We start from the raw sequence: 12,985 nt of genomic DNA, 5'->3' as shown, positions 1-12,985 counted from the left end.
ATTTGAAAAAACTATTCGAGTGATGGATATTTTTGTATTTGTGATATTAAATCTCTTTGTGTGTTGTAAATCATTTCCTATTACATTCATATCTTGTACAGTGCATCGTGTGTTCAGCTGATTGCAACCAAAATACGAGGTGCACACCTACATGTTATAGCAGTCCTATATACAAAATTTCAATGTTCTGAGGCTACTCGTTTTTGAGTTATGTGAGATACATACGTACAGACGCCACAAAAAATTATCTTTAGAATTCTTTTCATAGCAGTTATATATATATATATATTTGGAGGAAAAGAGTCTTTTATTATGACCTCACATACAGATGTCACGCAAAAACATCGTTAAATTGCGTTCAATAGCAGTCAAAATGGATATGTTCATTGAAATATGCTGCCTGAAAATTTTCGAGATTACAGTACTTCCTTTTTATTTCATACAAGGAAGTAAAAAGAGATCTGAATGCATATGTTTGCAATGAAAGAACTGAAATTACCTTTGATAACTCAAATCGTATAACATTATAATTAAAATCTTGCGATGTTATAAATAATTTTAGTAATTCAGATTCATAATAATTTTTATCCTCTGCCTGCTGATCTCTAATTTTTTGCAAGCTATGATTATATGGCTTTGTTTGTTCACTTTATCTTTTCCCCATTCAGACAACAATGAAGCCTTGCATACATTTCTGACTTTTACTACTAAATTTTGCTTAACAGATGGCAAGACACTACTTAAGTAAATAAACAAAAAAGGAAGGAATTTGAATTTTCAGTTTTTGCTATATTACTGATCTGTTAATTGTTATTTTACTATTTTATTGTTATTTAGGTGATACGTTTACTGGTACATATACCTGTTTTTATTACTTATATTTGTTATACTTTACCCTCATTTTGTATTATAGCATCCGAAGCCTTTTTACATTTTTAAAGTCATTCTTCTAAAAGGGGAAAAAGAGAGCACTATGCATATTTATTCTCAAATGCACATTTCTAATAAATAGGTGATAAAAATATGCACATTATTCAGCAAAAATTTGATTTACCTCCATGGATAATTTTCTTCCTCCAAAATATATTAAATATTTTTTTTTAAAAATTTCTGCTTATATTTTTGATAGTAATAAAATATTGCTGTATTTTAGTTAAGAAAAGTGCAAAAAAATCGAAAATCCATGAAGGAAGTGGTTGTTTTTGATGAAATTGAATATATGTATAGCTCATACACAGACAATAAAATGATTCATATCAAGGTTATAGTACCTGTTTACGGCTCACAATCACCCATTGAGTGTTCAAATTAGTAGTTGGTCAAAAAGCCTCTGGCGGCAATGCAAGCCTGATTTCGTTGAGGCAAGGAGTGGTAGAGGTTCCTAATGTCATCCTGCGACACATTCTGCCAGGCAGTTGTCGTTCCAGATCTGCAATATTTTGTGGTGCCCGAATCTGGCGACCTACTATGTCCCAGACATGCTTGATTGGTGAAAGGTAAGTGACTTTGTTGGCCAAGGAATAGTATCAACTGCACAGAGACAGTACAGAGATATGCGAGCAGTATGTGGCCTGGCATTAGCTTGTTGGAAAATGGCCCCAGGATGATGTGCCATGAAGGGCAATGCAACCGTTCGCAGGATGGCATAAAAATATCATTGAGCTGTTAAAGATGTATGGAGGATGACTAAATTTCACCTGCTGTCATAAAAAATAGCACCCCACACCATCACACCAGGGGTTATGGCTGTATGCCTTTGTAAAACAAAGGCTGATTAGGACCGCTGGCCCCGTCCTCTCCAGAACGAAGAGGGTGGCCATCTGCTTCAAGAGTGAAGCAGGATTCATCGCTGAACACCATATGATGTCAGTCTGATGGCAGCCATGATGATTGGCTGCGACACCACTCCAGACGACTCTGTCGATGTTGCAAGGCAAACATCTTAAAGGCCTCTGTGAGCGTAAATCCGCCTCTGACAAGCGCCATGAGATGGTGGACGGTACCATGGGAGGTCTAGATGTGGCTGCAGTGCATTGAATAGTCGATAACGATGCCATGCCTGGCGAACAATCATTCTATCTTGCTTTGCATTTGTGCTCCTTGGCCTTCCTAAGCCTTCATTTCGTCGGCAATCTGCTTGTAGCAATCTGTCAACATGTTTGCACAGCAGTGTCTGTACGCTGCAGGTAGCGGCCTATTGCTCAGTAAGACCATCCAGCTTCACGCAACCCTACGATGCGACCGCGTTTGGAGTTGTTAAGTCGTCTGTAAGGTCTTCGATATCTTCGTAATGGCATCCTTAGTTGCTTCTTTACGGAATTACAATGGCAGCAACAAAAGAAGATAAATTTTCTGACTCTGTTACTGGTTTTATACTTTGCGAACTGCACACTAGCAATGCACGCTATGATCCCAATTCCTGTTCATTTGCCTTGAAACTTTGATCATTTGCATGTTCAATCAAGATGTTTTTGCATACCAAATTTCATTGTGATTGCAGAAGTTCTTCTTGGTGCTTCGATATTTTTGCAAAAGAGAGTATTTAAGAAAAGCTTACTTAGCAAGCATGAAAGAAGCTAAATACTGTGCTCTAAAAAAATATTGGATGAATGTTAATTTATAAACAACAGCAGCAAAGAACACAGATCATTTATTAACACACTCAATGGGTGATTATTTTTAATGAACACAGATCATTACAGAATCTCAATATTTAAAAATAAAATAAACAAAATTTAAAAATAAAAAGAAACAAGCAACTACCAAGCCTTTGACAAAGAAAAAAAAAAAAAAAAAAGAGTAAAAAAGTATTCTTTTAAGAATGATTTCTATATGCAGTAAGAAACACTTACCAGCACCTGTAATATTCCAACCAAATTTTTCGGAATCTTTTATAGCCTGACCTGGATTAAAAGGATGAAATATTAAATCATAAGTAAATAGTATTGTATGAAATTGTAAAAACAAATTTCAAACAAAATTTCACTACAGTGGTATTAGAATATCTCTAGTGAAGAACCTACCTAACAATGCAGCTTGATGCATTAACTTTTTAGGAATACAACCAACATTTACACATGTTCCTCCAAGGCCTAAAATATTAAATACATTTTTAATAACAAAGATTTTAACTTTTAATTCAAAAACTAAAGCAAAAGATAGAAATTCTAACCCCAGGTAGTTCCAAGAGGAGTAGGTATGACAAAATCTAGGACAGCAACTTTTTTCCCAAGCCTAGCTGCTTCCTAGGTAATTAGAGAATAAAGAATTATTTAAGAAAAAGTAAATAATAAAAAAGTATTAATTAAATTACTATAATGGATTTTCTGAAATATTAAAAAAATATGCATGTGCAAATTCTTACTTTTGATGCAGACAGTCCACCAGATCCACCTCCAATGACTATCAAGTCATAATCATATTTTTCATTTGTAATGCAAAGCATTTCTTGAAGTTTTCCACTACTGTGTGCTGCCATTGTATTATCACAACCACCAATATGCTGCCCATCAATAAATACTTGTGGGACAGTAGATCGTCCAGCTTTGGCAGCCATTGCTTGTTGCATCTGAAGGCCATTTTCTAAGAAAAAGAAAAAATTTGTACCAAACTGTCATATATGTATGAATCACATTTACTCCAAAGCAGACTGTTTACATGAACAACTTGTTTGTAATCTCACATTTTATTCAGTAGGTCACATTTTAATATCTCGAGAAAAATTCAAGCAATCACATTTACATAGATAAAAGTTTGCATATTAGAGAACTAATAATAAGACTTGGCAATTAAACACATAATACTCATAAATCTTAAACACAAAAGTAAAAAGTATTAACTCCACAGACAGCCTGTATAAATTTATTTATACAATTAATTAACTTAAAATAGTTTTAAAATTTTCTGAAATATTTTAAAATATAAATTCTATATTATAATTGAGATTTTAAAACTTCATAACCAGTTTATAACTTTCACAGCTTTAAACTATTTCACACTCAACTTTAAACTATTTCACACTGCAAAAAAAGCTAGATTTTTCATTACAGCAAAAATTTTTGAAAAATAAACCTATCCTTATTTTTTAAAAAATATGCAATAAAATTAAGTAGTATAAACCTTGTACATCAATGGCACAACACTGCGGCAAAAATTTAGGCATCTTTGAAAGACATGGTTATCACCATAGCAACATCATGCTAAATCTAGGCCAAGGATGGAGATCAATAATACAGCAAGAATACTGGTCAATAACCTAGAAAGTTTAAACTAAGCATTTTCATAGCTAGATATTTCTTTTCTTTTTATGTATCACAAATTTTATTGTAATGGGAAAAAATTTATGTATAAAACAAGATATGAAAAATGAATTATATAGCATTTATATTAATTGTAATAATGTTTTAATGTTTAATCATAAATTACTTTAATATAATACACATTATCACACACATTTTCAAAAAATAGTATAAAATGTTACATATTCATTCTGAATACAGTCTAAAATGTTACATAATCAGTTTGAATGTTTATTTTGAAATTATCAATTAAAAAGTCTCATAATTCAAATTTAGATGTGATAATATTCAAATTCTATAAAAAATTTAAATCCATTAAATTACTTTATTTTACTCCACTACCTGAAAAAAAATTTCTTCCCCCTCCTTTTTTTAAATATATACTTAAAGAAAAATATCATTCAACCTTCATCTGATGAAGAGTCTGCTCCACTGTAATTCACTTTTTATTTGTTATTATTTCCAATGCAATTGTCTTTGAATGCAGTCATCTTCACTATCTTCCTAGCTCCAAGAATACCACAGTAATAATTATTTCATCAACTACACAAATTATTTAATGTAACTCATATAGTATAACACAGTTTGGCATCTTGTACTATGAAATTTCATTTTTAAAACACAAGTAGTTTATTAAAGTCCATTAGCATAGTTGGCCCAACTTTGAAGCAACTCTTCAACTCTGGATGAAGGAAACAGAGAACATGTGCAAAATAGTTAATGATAAATATAGAAATAGATAATAAAATAAAATCAAAATTTGGGCTTCTAAGTAGCCATGTTCTGTTGAAGGTCTATGTTATTCAAATTTTGACGACTCTTGGTACTGTTGTTTTTTCACAATGCGAGAAACGTTCATGCAGATTTTTCATTATTTCATTTCTTTATATATAATACATGGAGATAATATTTGGTGGCAACAGTTTGAAAAAAGAACCAACGCAGAAAGTGAAACGAAGCAAAATGTAATTTTGAGGGTCTAATGCCCATTTGGGCTAAATAACGGAAAAGTCAAGGTAGAAATCATGTACTTCAGACAAAATTACAACAAATATATGGCACATGCAAAAATGAACGATGAATACACAGAGGCTATTCTCACACTTTTTAGACAATTTTCGATGCAATTATAGAAATATTTCACTTTAAATTTTTGTATTTTAAATGTTCTACTTGATAACCCTTATCCATCACTATCTTTCCATATTGTAATTTCAAAACAATAAAGATTTTTGTAGTATCGAAAGATGTACTTTTATCTCATTCCTCTTGAACAACTTTCCAAAGTCGAAGTAAGTAACCTTTTCATGATGTCTCTTTCTTGAGACCAATCATGTGTTTATTTTGCTTAATGATTAACCCAGCTCTGATTACAATGAAAGTCATACTATACCATAATGCTGGCTTTCACTAATTTTTATACGAGGGCTATCCAGAAAGTAGATTACGTTTTGGAATAAAAAAATAAACAAAGTATAGGAAACAAATTTTATTATATACAGATGAAAGCCACACTCAAATACTACTTTTCTACATAGTCACCATACAAATTAAGGCATTTATCGTAGCGATGTACGAGCTTGGAAATTCCTTCGTCGAAAAATTCGGCCGCCTGCGCCTTCAACCACTTCGTTACCTCTTCTTGCAGCTGTGCGTCGTCATCAAAACGCTGCATAGCCAGCCACTTCTTCATTGCTGGGAATAGGTGGAAGTCGCTCGGTGCCAGGTCGGGACTGTACGGCGGATGAGGAAACAACTCCCACTTAAAAGATTCAAGAACTTTATGAGTGACATTTGCCATGTGGGGCCGGGCGTTGTCATGAATCAACAAGATCTTAGAGCTCAACATTCCTCTGCGCTTGTTTTGAATTGCTCTTCTGAGTTTTTGGAGAGTTTGGCAATACCTTTGAGAGTTTATTGTAGTGCCTCTTTCCAGGAAGTCCACCAAAATTACACCTTTTCTGTCCCAAAAAACAGTCGCCATCATCTTCCTTGCCGACATTGTTTGCACGCATTTCTTGGGTTTTTGGGGAGAACTTGTGTGCCCCCACTGCATTGATTGCATGAATGTTGTCCCCATACACTTCACGAAGCTGCCGATAGATTTCTATCGGTTTACAGTTTTTTGCAGTCAGAAACCTTATTACTGAGCGCACCTCGCAGCTCGCGGGATTTTCAATTAACGCAGACATTTCAAACCGTCACAGTATCTGAACGGAGCACAGCACGAACCTCTCACTAGCACGGCTAGATGCAGGCTGAGCTGCGCAATGCTCTGACCCCAAGATGGCCGCGCTAGCCCCGCCCCTAGCGGACACAGACGGAAACGTAATCTACTTCCTGGATGGCCCTCGTATTGCATGGGATGCCATGAAACATGCCACAATAATCAACTGCTTTCACCATGCCAGATTCATTCTTCCTTTTGTGGATTGCACGAATACGGGTAGAGTAGGTACCCCTTGTATTATGGCGAAATTGTTGTTTGATTTATCGCCAAGTTGTTGTTTCATTTATGGTAACCTAAGTAGTTGAATGTTATGGAAACCCTATTGTGAAGTAATCGGGTGCATGATTCTGGGAAATTTTGAATAATGGGATGTTTTGTAAGCGTTTTTGTGGTGTGTGTTAAAACCGTTTAGATGGATTTGTAGGAAGAAAGGTTCAGATGGTCACTATGTGAAGCGTTCGATCAGAAAGAGTACCTGGTTTGAAAAAATTCATTTGAGTAAGATTGATATTTTGATTTTTACGTGGCTCTGGTTTACGAAGCGAACTCGAAAATCATGGTAAGTGAATATTTGCTTTTGGTATTGCTTAAATGCATAACATGTTTTGGTACTTTTCCATTTTGCTGGCGCAAGCGATAAAGTCTCGCCAATAATGGTACAATCGATGCCAAACGGAATATTATCGCTGGTAACCTTTTACGTCTTATTTTCAAAACAAGTCGCAGCTTTTTCTTATCAGATTGATTGTTTCTTTCAATACTGGCATATAATTACATAGAATTTTTATCAGATAGCTCAGTTTTATGTCTAAGGCCATTTTCGGTAATTAGGTCAATTAGGATGCAATCGCAGCTCTTACCCGACACCGAAAATATAGAAAAGGAAAGTCAAGGATTAAATTCATCAATTCTAATGAGAATGCATTAGTGAAGTAAAAGCACTGCAGTTTTACATAATTTCTGAGTAAGCTATTCGTACGCATTGAAATATTTCTTGCATTTAAACTTGTGTTCCAAATTAAGATTTAACTTGAAATTAATGTAGATAATTACTGAGAGCATTAGATTTTTGTAGAGTAGTTTACGTGAGATGAGATCGCTTGGAGTCACGTGATATGAACCGGCGAATTAGGATGTTGAACCATGAAAGCATAGTAAATTCTTAAATTAATGTCTTTGTACAAATTTATTGTCTTTATTTATTGGCTTTTTATAAAGTTTTAAGCGATATTAAAATGTTTATGCCTTCAAAAAAAAATTCTTAGAACTAAAATTTTTTATGTGTATACTGTATGTTGTCGCCAATAAAGTCTGCTTGGCGAGATTTGCGCCGGCGAAACGGAAAAGTACCCATGTTTTTTCTTTTTTATGTTATTTTATTGTTTGGTTTAAACTGCATTTTATTGAGATTATGTATTTTTTGTTTGCCTATATTGTAGTCTTTGATGCTCCTTTGAATTTTTAAGTGAAAATATATCGATGTGTACATGGACAAAGTAAAGGGAGTGTGCAATGCAAGTTTGTGCAATTCTGGGATTTTTTTTTTAAGTGAAAATAGGTCGACGTGTACATGGATAAAGTTAAAAGAGTGCGCAATGCCATTTTTGTGCAATTCGAAGTTTTTTTTTTTAAGTGAAAATAAGTCTATGTGTACATGGATACTGAGTTTGAGCAATTGTTTGTCTTGTTATTTTGGCTTTGTGTAGCGATGATTTTTGGCCCAAAAATCACTGCTTCGCAAGCCAAAATAACGAGTCAAAGAACTGCACAAAATTGGTATCCGTGTACCGCCAAAAATCGCCAAGGGGTACCTTATGCTATACTTTTACCTACAAATACAGAAAATGAAGAAACTAAGGAGACAATATAATTCCTCACTTCTGCAAAAAATTAAATAGAATTTCACTGTTGCAACTTGCATTTCAACTGATAACAATGTGGAAATCTGCAAGCTGTTAAATAATAAGTAAATAAAACTATTCATAAAATGTACAATAAGAAAAAAGAATCCAGTGCTAAAGAATGAGTCTATCTTCTAAAGCATGTTAGTACGGACATAAAAGTGAGTTACACAGTTTAACTGGGTATTTGCATAGACTCATTCTTATGTAGACTTTCTCAGAAAAGAACTACAACGCCTGTTACAAATTTAAAACCCGACTTAAATTTTTAATATGTGTAAACAGACAACTACTGATAGTTCCCTGATGGTAATTTGTACATTTATACAATTATTTAAAATGAAAATGCAATACAAGTAAAAAAAAGAATACTGTTGTTTTTCAGTTTTCAATCCTTTTCTCACACTTTAATTTTCTAGAATACTTACAATTTTTAAAAAAATTCTACAAATTCTAAATAATTCAAATTAACTTAGTAACTGTTTATAATTAAATTACACTTAAAGATATGATTATATATGTTAAAAAATACCAAAAAATTATAAAAAATCTATAACTTTGTTTTTTTTTTTTTTTTTTTTTTTTTCTATCTCTAAACTTTCTCGAACCAACGTGGCTCCCTCTAGTGTGCATCAAGATAACTAGTTACTGATGTTTCCTACTTCTGCTCACTAATTAGACATTTTTGTGATGTGGAGGTACATGAGTTTGAACCATAGGCACTCCATAATGTTAAATCATTGACATTAGCAAGATGATATGATCATTATGACTGATATCAGTTCAAAATAATTGTATATCAAGTAAAATTTACATAAGAAAATAAAAATGCTTCATTAAAAACTTAAAATAATAAAATCAGATAACCATCTTTAATCTCTAAATCATGTAGCAACATTTTTAACATAACATTCATTCTGCGATGCTAGTCAATGGAAAACTGTAATAAACTGTGAAATATTGGCATTTTGCCTTGGTTTGTATTTCTAGTAACTGAACAGGCTGGCTGCACGAGTTTTCCTCACGTCTACTCTACAGGCAATTTCTCTTAGGAAGATTTCCCTGAAAGTATCCCTACTAAGTATATAGCTCAGATATGCTTTGCCATAAACACTATACAGCCATTAATTTTACCTTTAATTGATATGAAAAATTTCTGTAATTCATATTATTAAGTCTTACTGACCAGTATTATAAAAATGATTTTTTGTGAATACTTCTCTAGGGCACAACTAATTTTTCACAAAATTCATTAGTAATATTACACTAATGTATGCAAACTAATTCATGTTTGCATACCTTAGTGTAATAAATAGATTCATGAAATAAAATGTATCGCACTGAAAAGTGCAATGATTAAAATACCAGAATTAAAAAAAAAATTTTAATCCTTCTAAAAAGAATACAAATTAATATAATTTTTTTCATGTTCTTAAATGCCGTCATTATATAAATGTGCATATCTTAATTTTAAAAATGCAAATTAAAACTGTTTAAATAATTTACTTCATGAATATAAATCCAATTTACTGGCTTAAAAATTTTACCAAAATGCTGAAAAATTAAATTTTTAAACTGCACTGCATTGAATAAATACATTTGTTTAACTTGGGGATGGTAAAACATCTGATACTCTTTTCAAAAGTAATTAAAACTACAGCAAAAATTAAAAATTAACTGAAATTTGTATTAGATGGCACCATTCCCATAAAATACAACACAGCATTAAATAAGAATAAATGTAACATCTCTTACAACTTAGATACAAGAAAAGAAATGTTTGTTATGATAAAACAGATCAAACTTTTACTTATCCTCACACGATATCAACAGCAAAATTAAATTATTCCTCAGTATTCTTTAAGTATTGGCAGATGAAACAAAGCAAATCTACCAAAAAAACACTTACTTTGCATAATAAAGATCAAGATGAAAATAAGCAATACAAGTAAATTATCCATAAATATCTGATCATTTCAGATTGTCATAGCTTGAAGATGCCCTCATTACACTACAAAATTAAAATTCTACATTCAAGAATTTATTTTCTAAATAGCTTGCATCTTTTAAAGAAAATCATAAATTATGATAAATGCTACTTCAAAGACCGAATTAAATTTAAAAAGTAGAATTTCAAATGTATTAACTTCTCTAAATATTCAAACGGACAAAGCAGGTTTTTAATTATATTTTAAAAGCATAAGGAGACTTCTAAAATGCTTTATAAAATTTTAAACATTAGTAAATAAAATAAATCCATATGAATTACCTAAAGTGTCTAATTCCAAGGAAAAGAATTCTACATTCAAAGAAGTAAATAACTGCTTGACCTGCAAAAAAATTTGTAATCATTTATTAAAATGTTACAAATTCCATATATAAAATATAAAAGAATAATATAAATTAAGTATGATTAAATATATTTCTATACATAAATATTCAAAAATCCAAGCAGTTAATTATTTAAAACAACATCAAATTGAAAAACAAGGGAAAAGAATAATGAAACACAAAGCCATAAAATACAATTAAAACTCTTAATTAATAACCAAACACTACACTGATTCAGCAGCTATAAACCAATTTATAGCAGTACAGAAATATACAAATGGAAACTTATTGCATAAATATTTCCAACAAAGCATTTCATGTTTTAAAGGACTGTTTTTGACACTTACTTAAGTCTTGTTAAATCTTAAATGAAAAAACAGTGCAGCAATTATTTATTTTTCACAACTTTTAAATAAATATATGTCACAAACATCTAAATGTTTTACATGAATATTATGAATACTAAATGAAAAGCCTCTTCTTTCTAATATAATCCATGCAACAGTGAACACTAGATGACTGAATTATGTTTACATAACTAACAGTTACATACAGTCTTTTAAATTGGCCAAGCACTTAATCAGACAGAGACAGATTTCTCTTTTTGACTGAATTATGTTTACATAACTAACAGTTACGTACAGTCTTTTAAATTGCCCAAGCAATTATTTATTTTCACAACTTTAAATAAATATATGTCACAATTATCTAACTGTTTTACATGAATATTATGAATACTAAATGAAAAGCCACTGTTTTTTCTAATATAATCCGTGCGACAGTGGTCACTAGATGAGTGAATTACGTTTACATAACTGTTACATACAGTCTTTTAAATTGCCCAAGCAATTATTCAAAACATCTATTCAGCTACAATTTTTTTTTCATTCATTAACATACATATACTAAAAACGAGATGACAGCCACAAAATATCTTTTTTTTTTTTTTTTTTTTTTTAAATGCACGTTGTGATTTATCATACTCAACATACAAAAAACACGATAGCATGAATTACCTAAAGTTTGGGAATTTTTAATCATTAGTTATAGCATTTCGTTCAGTAATTTAATTTCTATCTTCATTTTGACAGAAATTTAACTTTAAATAATAAGAAAATTTATATGTACTTGCAACACAACAAATAAACTAGGTCAGTGAGTCAAAACTTATGGCAATCAGTGAATAATCATTATACCGTACGATTTCCAGAACAGCTTACTTACCTTTGCACAAAATGGGCATGTTGTTTTACTGAATATCATCACCCTGTTGGTTTTCACATAATTGTCAATAACAGAAGCCAGCTCTGCTGGATCCAAAATAGGAGCCATCGTTAATTTGTTAAGCTACGTTTAAATTAACAGATTATCCAATTAATTTAATATACTTTCGTAAAAGAAACAAAAGTACGATACAGATTAATTCAAATGTATCTGCAGGAATTCAGAAAATTGTTACTCTCATTCATTCACTCACATGTTAGTCCGAAAACTGCTCTAACAGAATAAAAAGTACGCGCCATGTGTAAGACATGCAGTTAAAACTTGTTCCGAGACACCAACCACTTGAAACAAAAATTGCGTCATAGCTTCTAGCGGTGTTACGTAAAATTTCCGTTTTAGATAAAATATTCTGACGTAGTGAAAGTTTCATGAAACTTACCTTCCTCGATAAAAAATATCAAGAAATGGAAGATAAGACAAGGGATAATAAAATCTACCGATATGCCTTACGGCTCCATCGTTCAGTTTTTAAAACATGCAGTAAAGTGGGGAAAAAAAAAAAAAAAAAAGGAAAGTTATCAAATCAAAAGCTGAAAGTAGTCGGAATTTTGTCACACCAAAGGTTTTCAAATAAGCTATATTTAAAAAAACAATTTATATAAGAGATTGCCTTATCTGAGGATGACTGTGTAGGGATGTAAAACGCGTGTATATTATTTGGATTTAATATTATTGTCTGGATAAAAGATTTCTCTAAAGGGCAATAAAATGATAAACATGTAGGAACTGGATTAAAAAATAAAAGTACAAATTAAAACAATTAATCACCCTCTGTTTAATGTTTCAAACAGAACTTTCCAAAGGGTTAGTATTTGAAACACGCCCTTAGATGTTCTGCTGAACTAGATTTTCGTGTATAAATTTTTAATTTAGAAAGCACACAGAAACAGGCTGGAATTTTTGCTTCCATCATATACATATGTGCACTGGGATGATTTGGA

At 31.7% G+C, this 12,985-nt stretch overlaps 1 protein-coding gene across 1 annotated transcript in view; it reads right to left on the bottom strand.

Annotated features, from left to right (window-relative positions):
• Positions 1-12,386, bottom strand: part of LOC118205402 (thioredoxin reductase 1, cytoplasmic-like) — a 68,802-nt gene extending 56,416 nt beyond the window's left edge. The window contains exons 1-6 of the mRNA XM_085817142.1: positions 11,985-12,386; positions 10,699-10,759; positions 3,365-3,582; positions 3,173-3,245; positions 3,024-3,092; positions 2,853-2,903 (exon numbers count right to left, since the gene is read on the bottom strand). Of these exons, the coding sequence (XP_085673268.1) occupies positions 2,853-2,903; positions 3,024-3,092; positions 3,173-3,245; positions 3,365-3,582; positions 10,699-10,759; positions 11,985-12,092 (580 nt within the window). The 5' untranslated portion in view covers positions 12,093-12,386. The remainder of the gene's footprint in view (positions 1-2,852; positions 2,904-3,023; positions 3,093-3,172; positions 3,246-3,364; positions 3,583-10,698; positions 10,760-11,984) is intronic.
• Positions 12,387-12,985: the final 599 nt, after the last annotated feature.

The sequence above is a fragment of the Stegodyphus dumicola genome, chromosome 5 (genome assembly GCF_044657685.1).
Source record: "Stegodyphus dumicola isolate Sdum_Otavi_A_Nest chromosome 5, ASM4465768v1".
Taxonomy (NCBI): domain Eukaryota; kingdom Metazoa; phylum Arthropoda; class Arachnida; order Araneae; family Eresidae; genus Stegodyphus; species Stegodyphus dumicola.
Note: the sequence above shows the minus strand (reverse complement) of the source record. Positions and strands in the feature narration are given on the sequence as shown.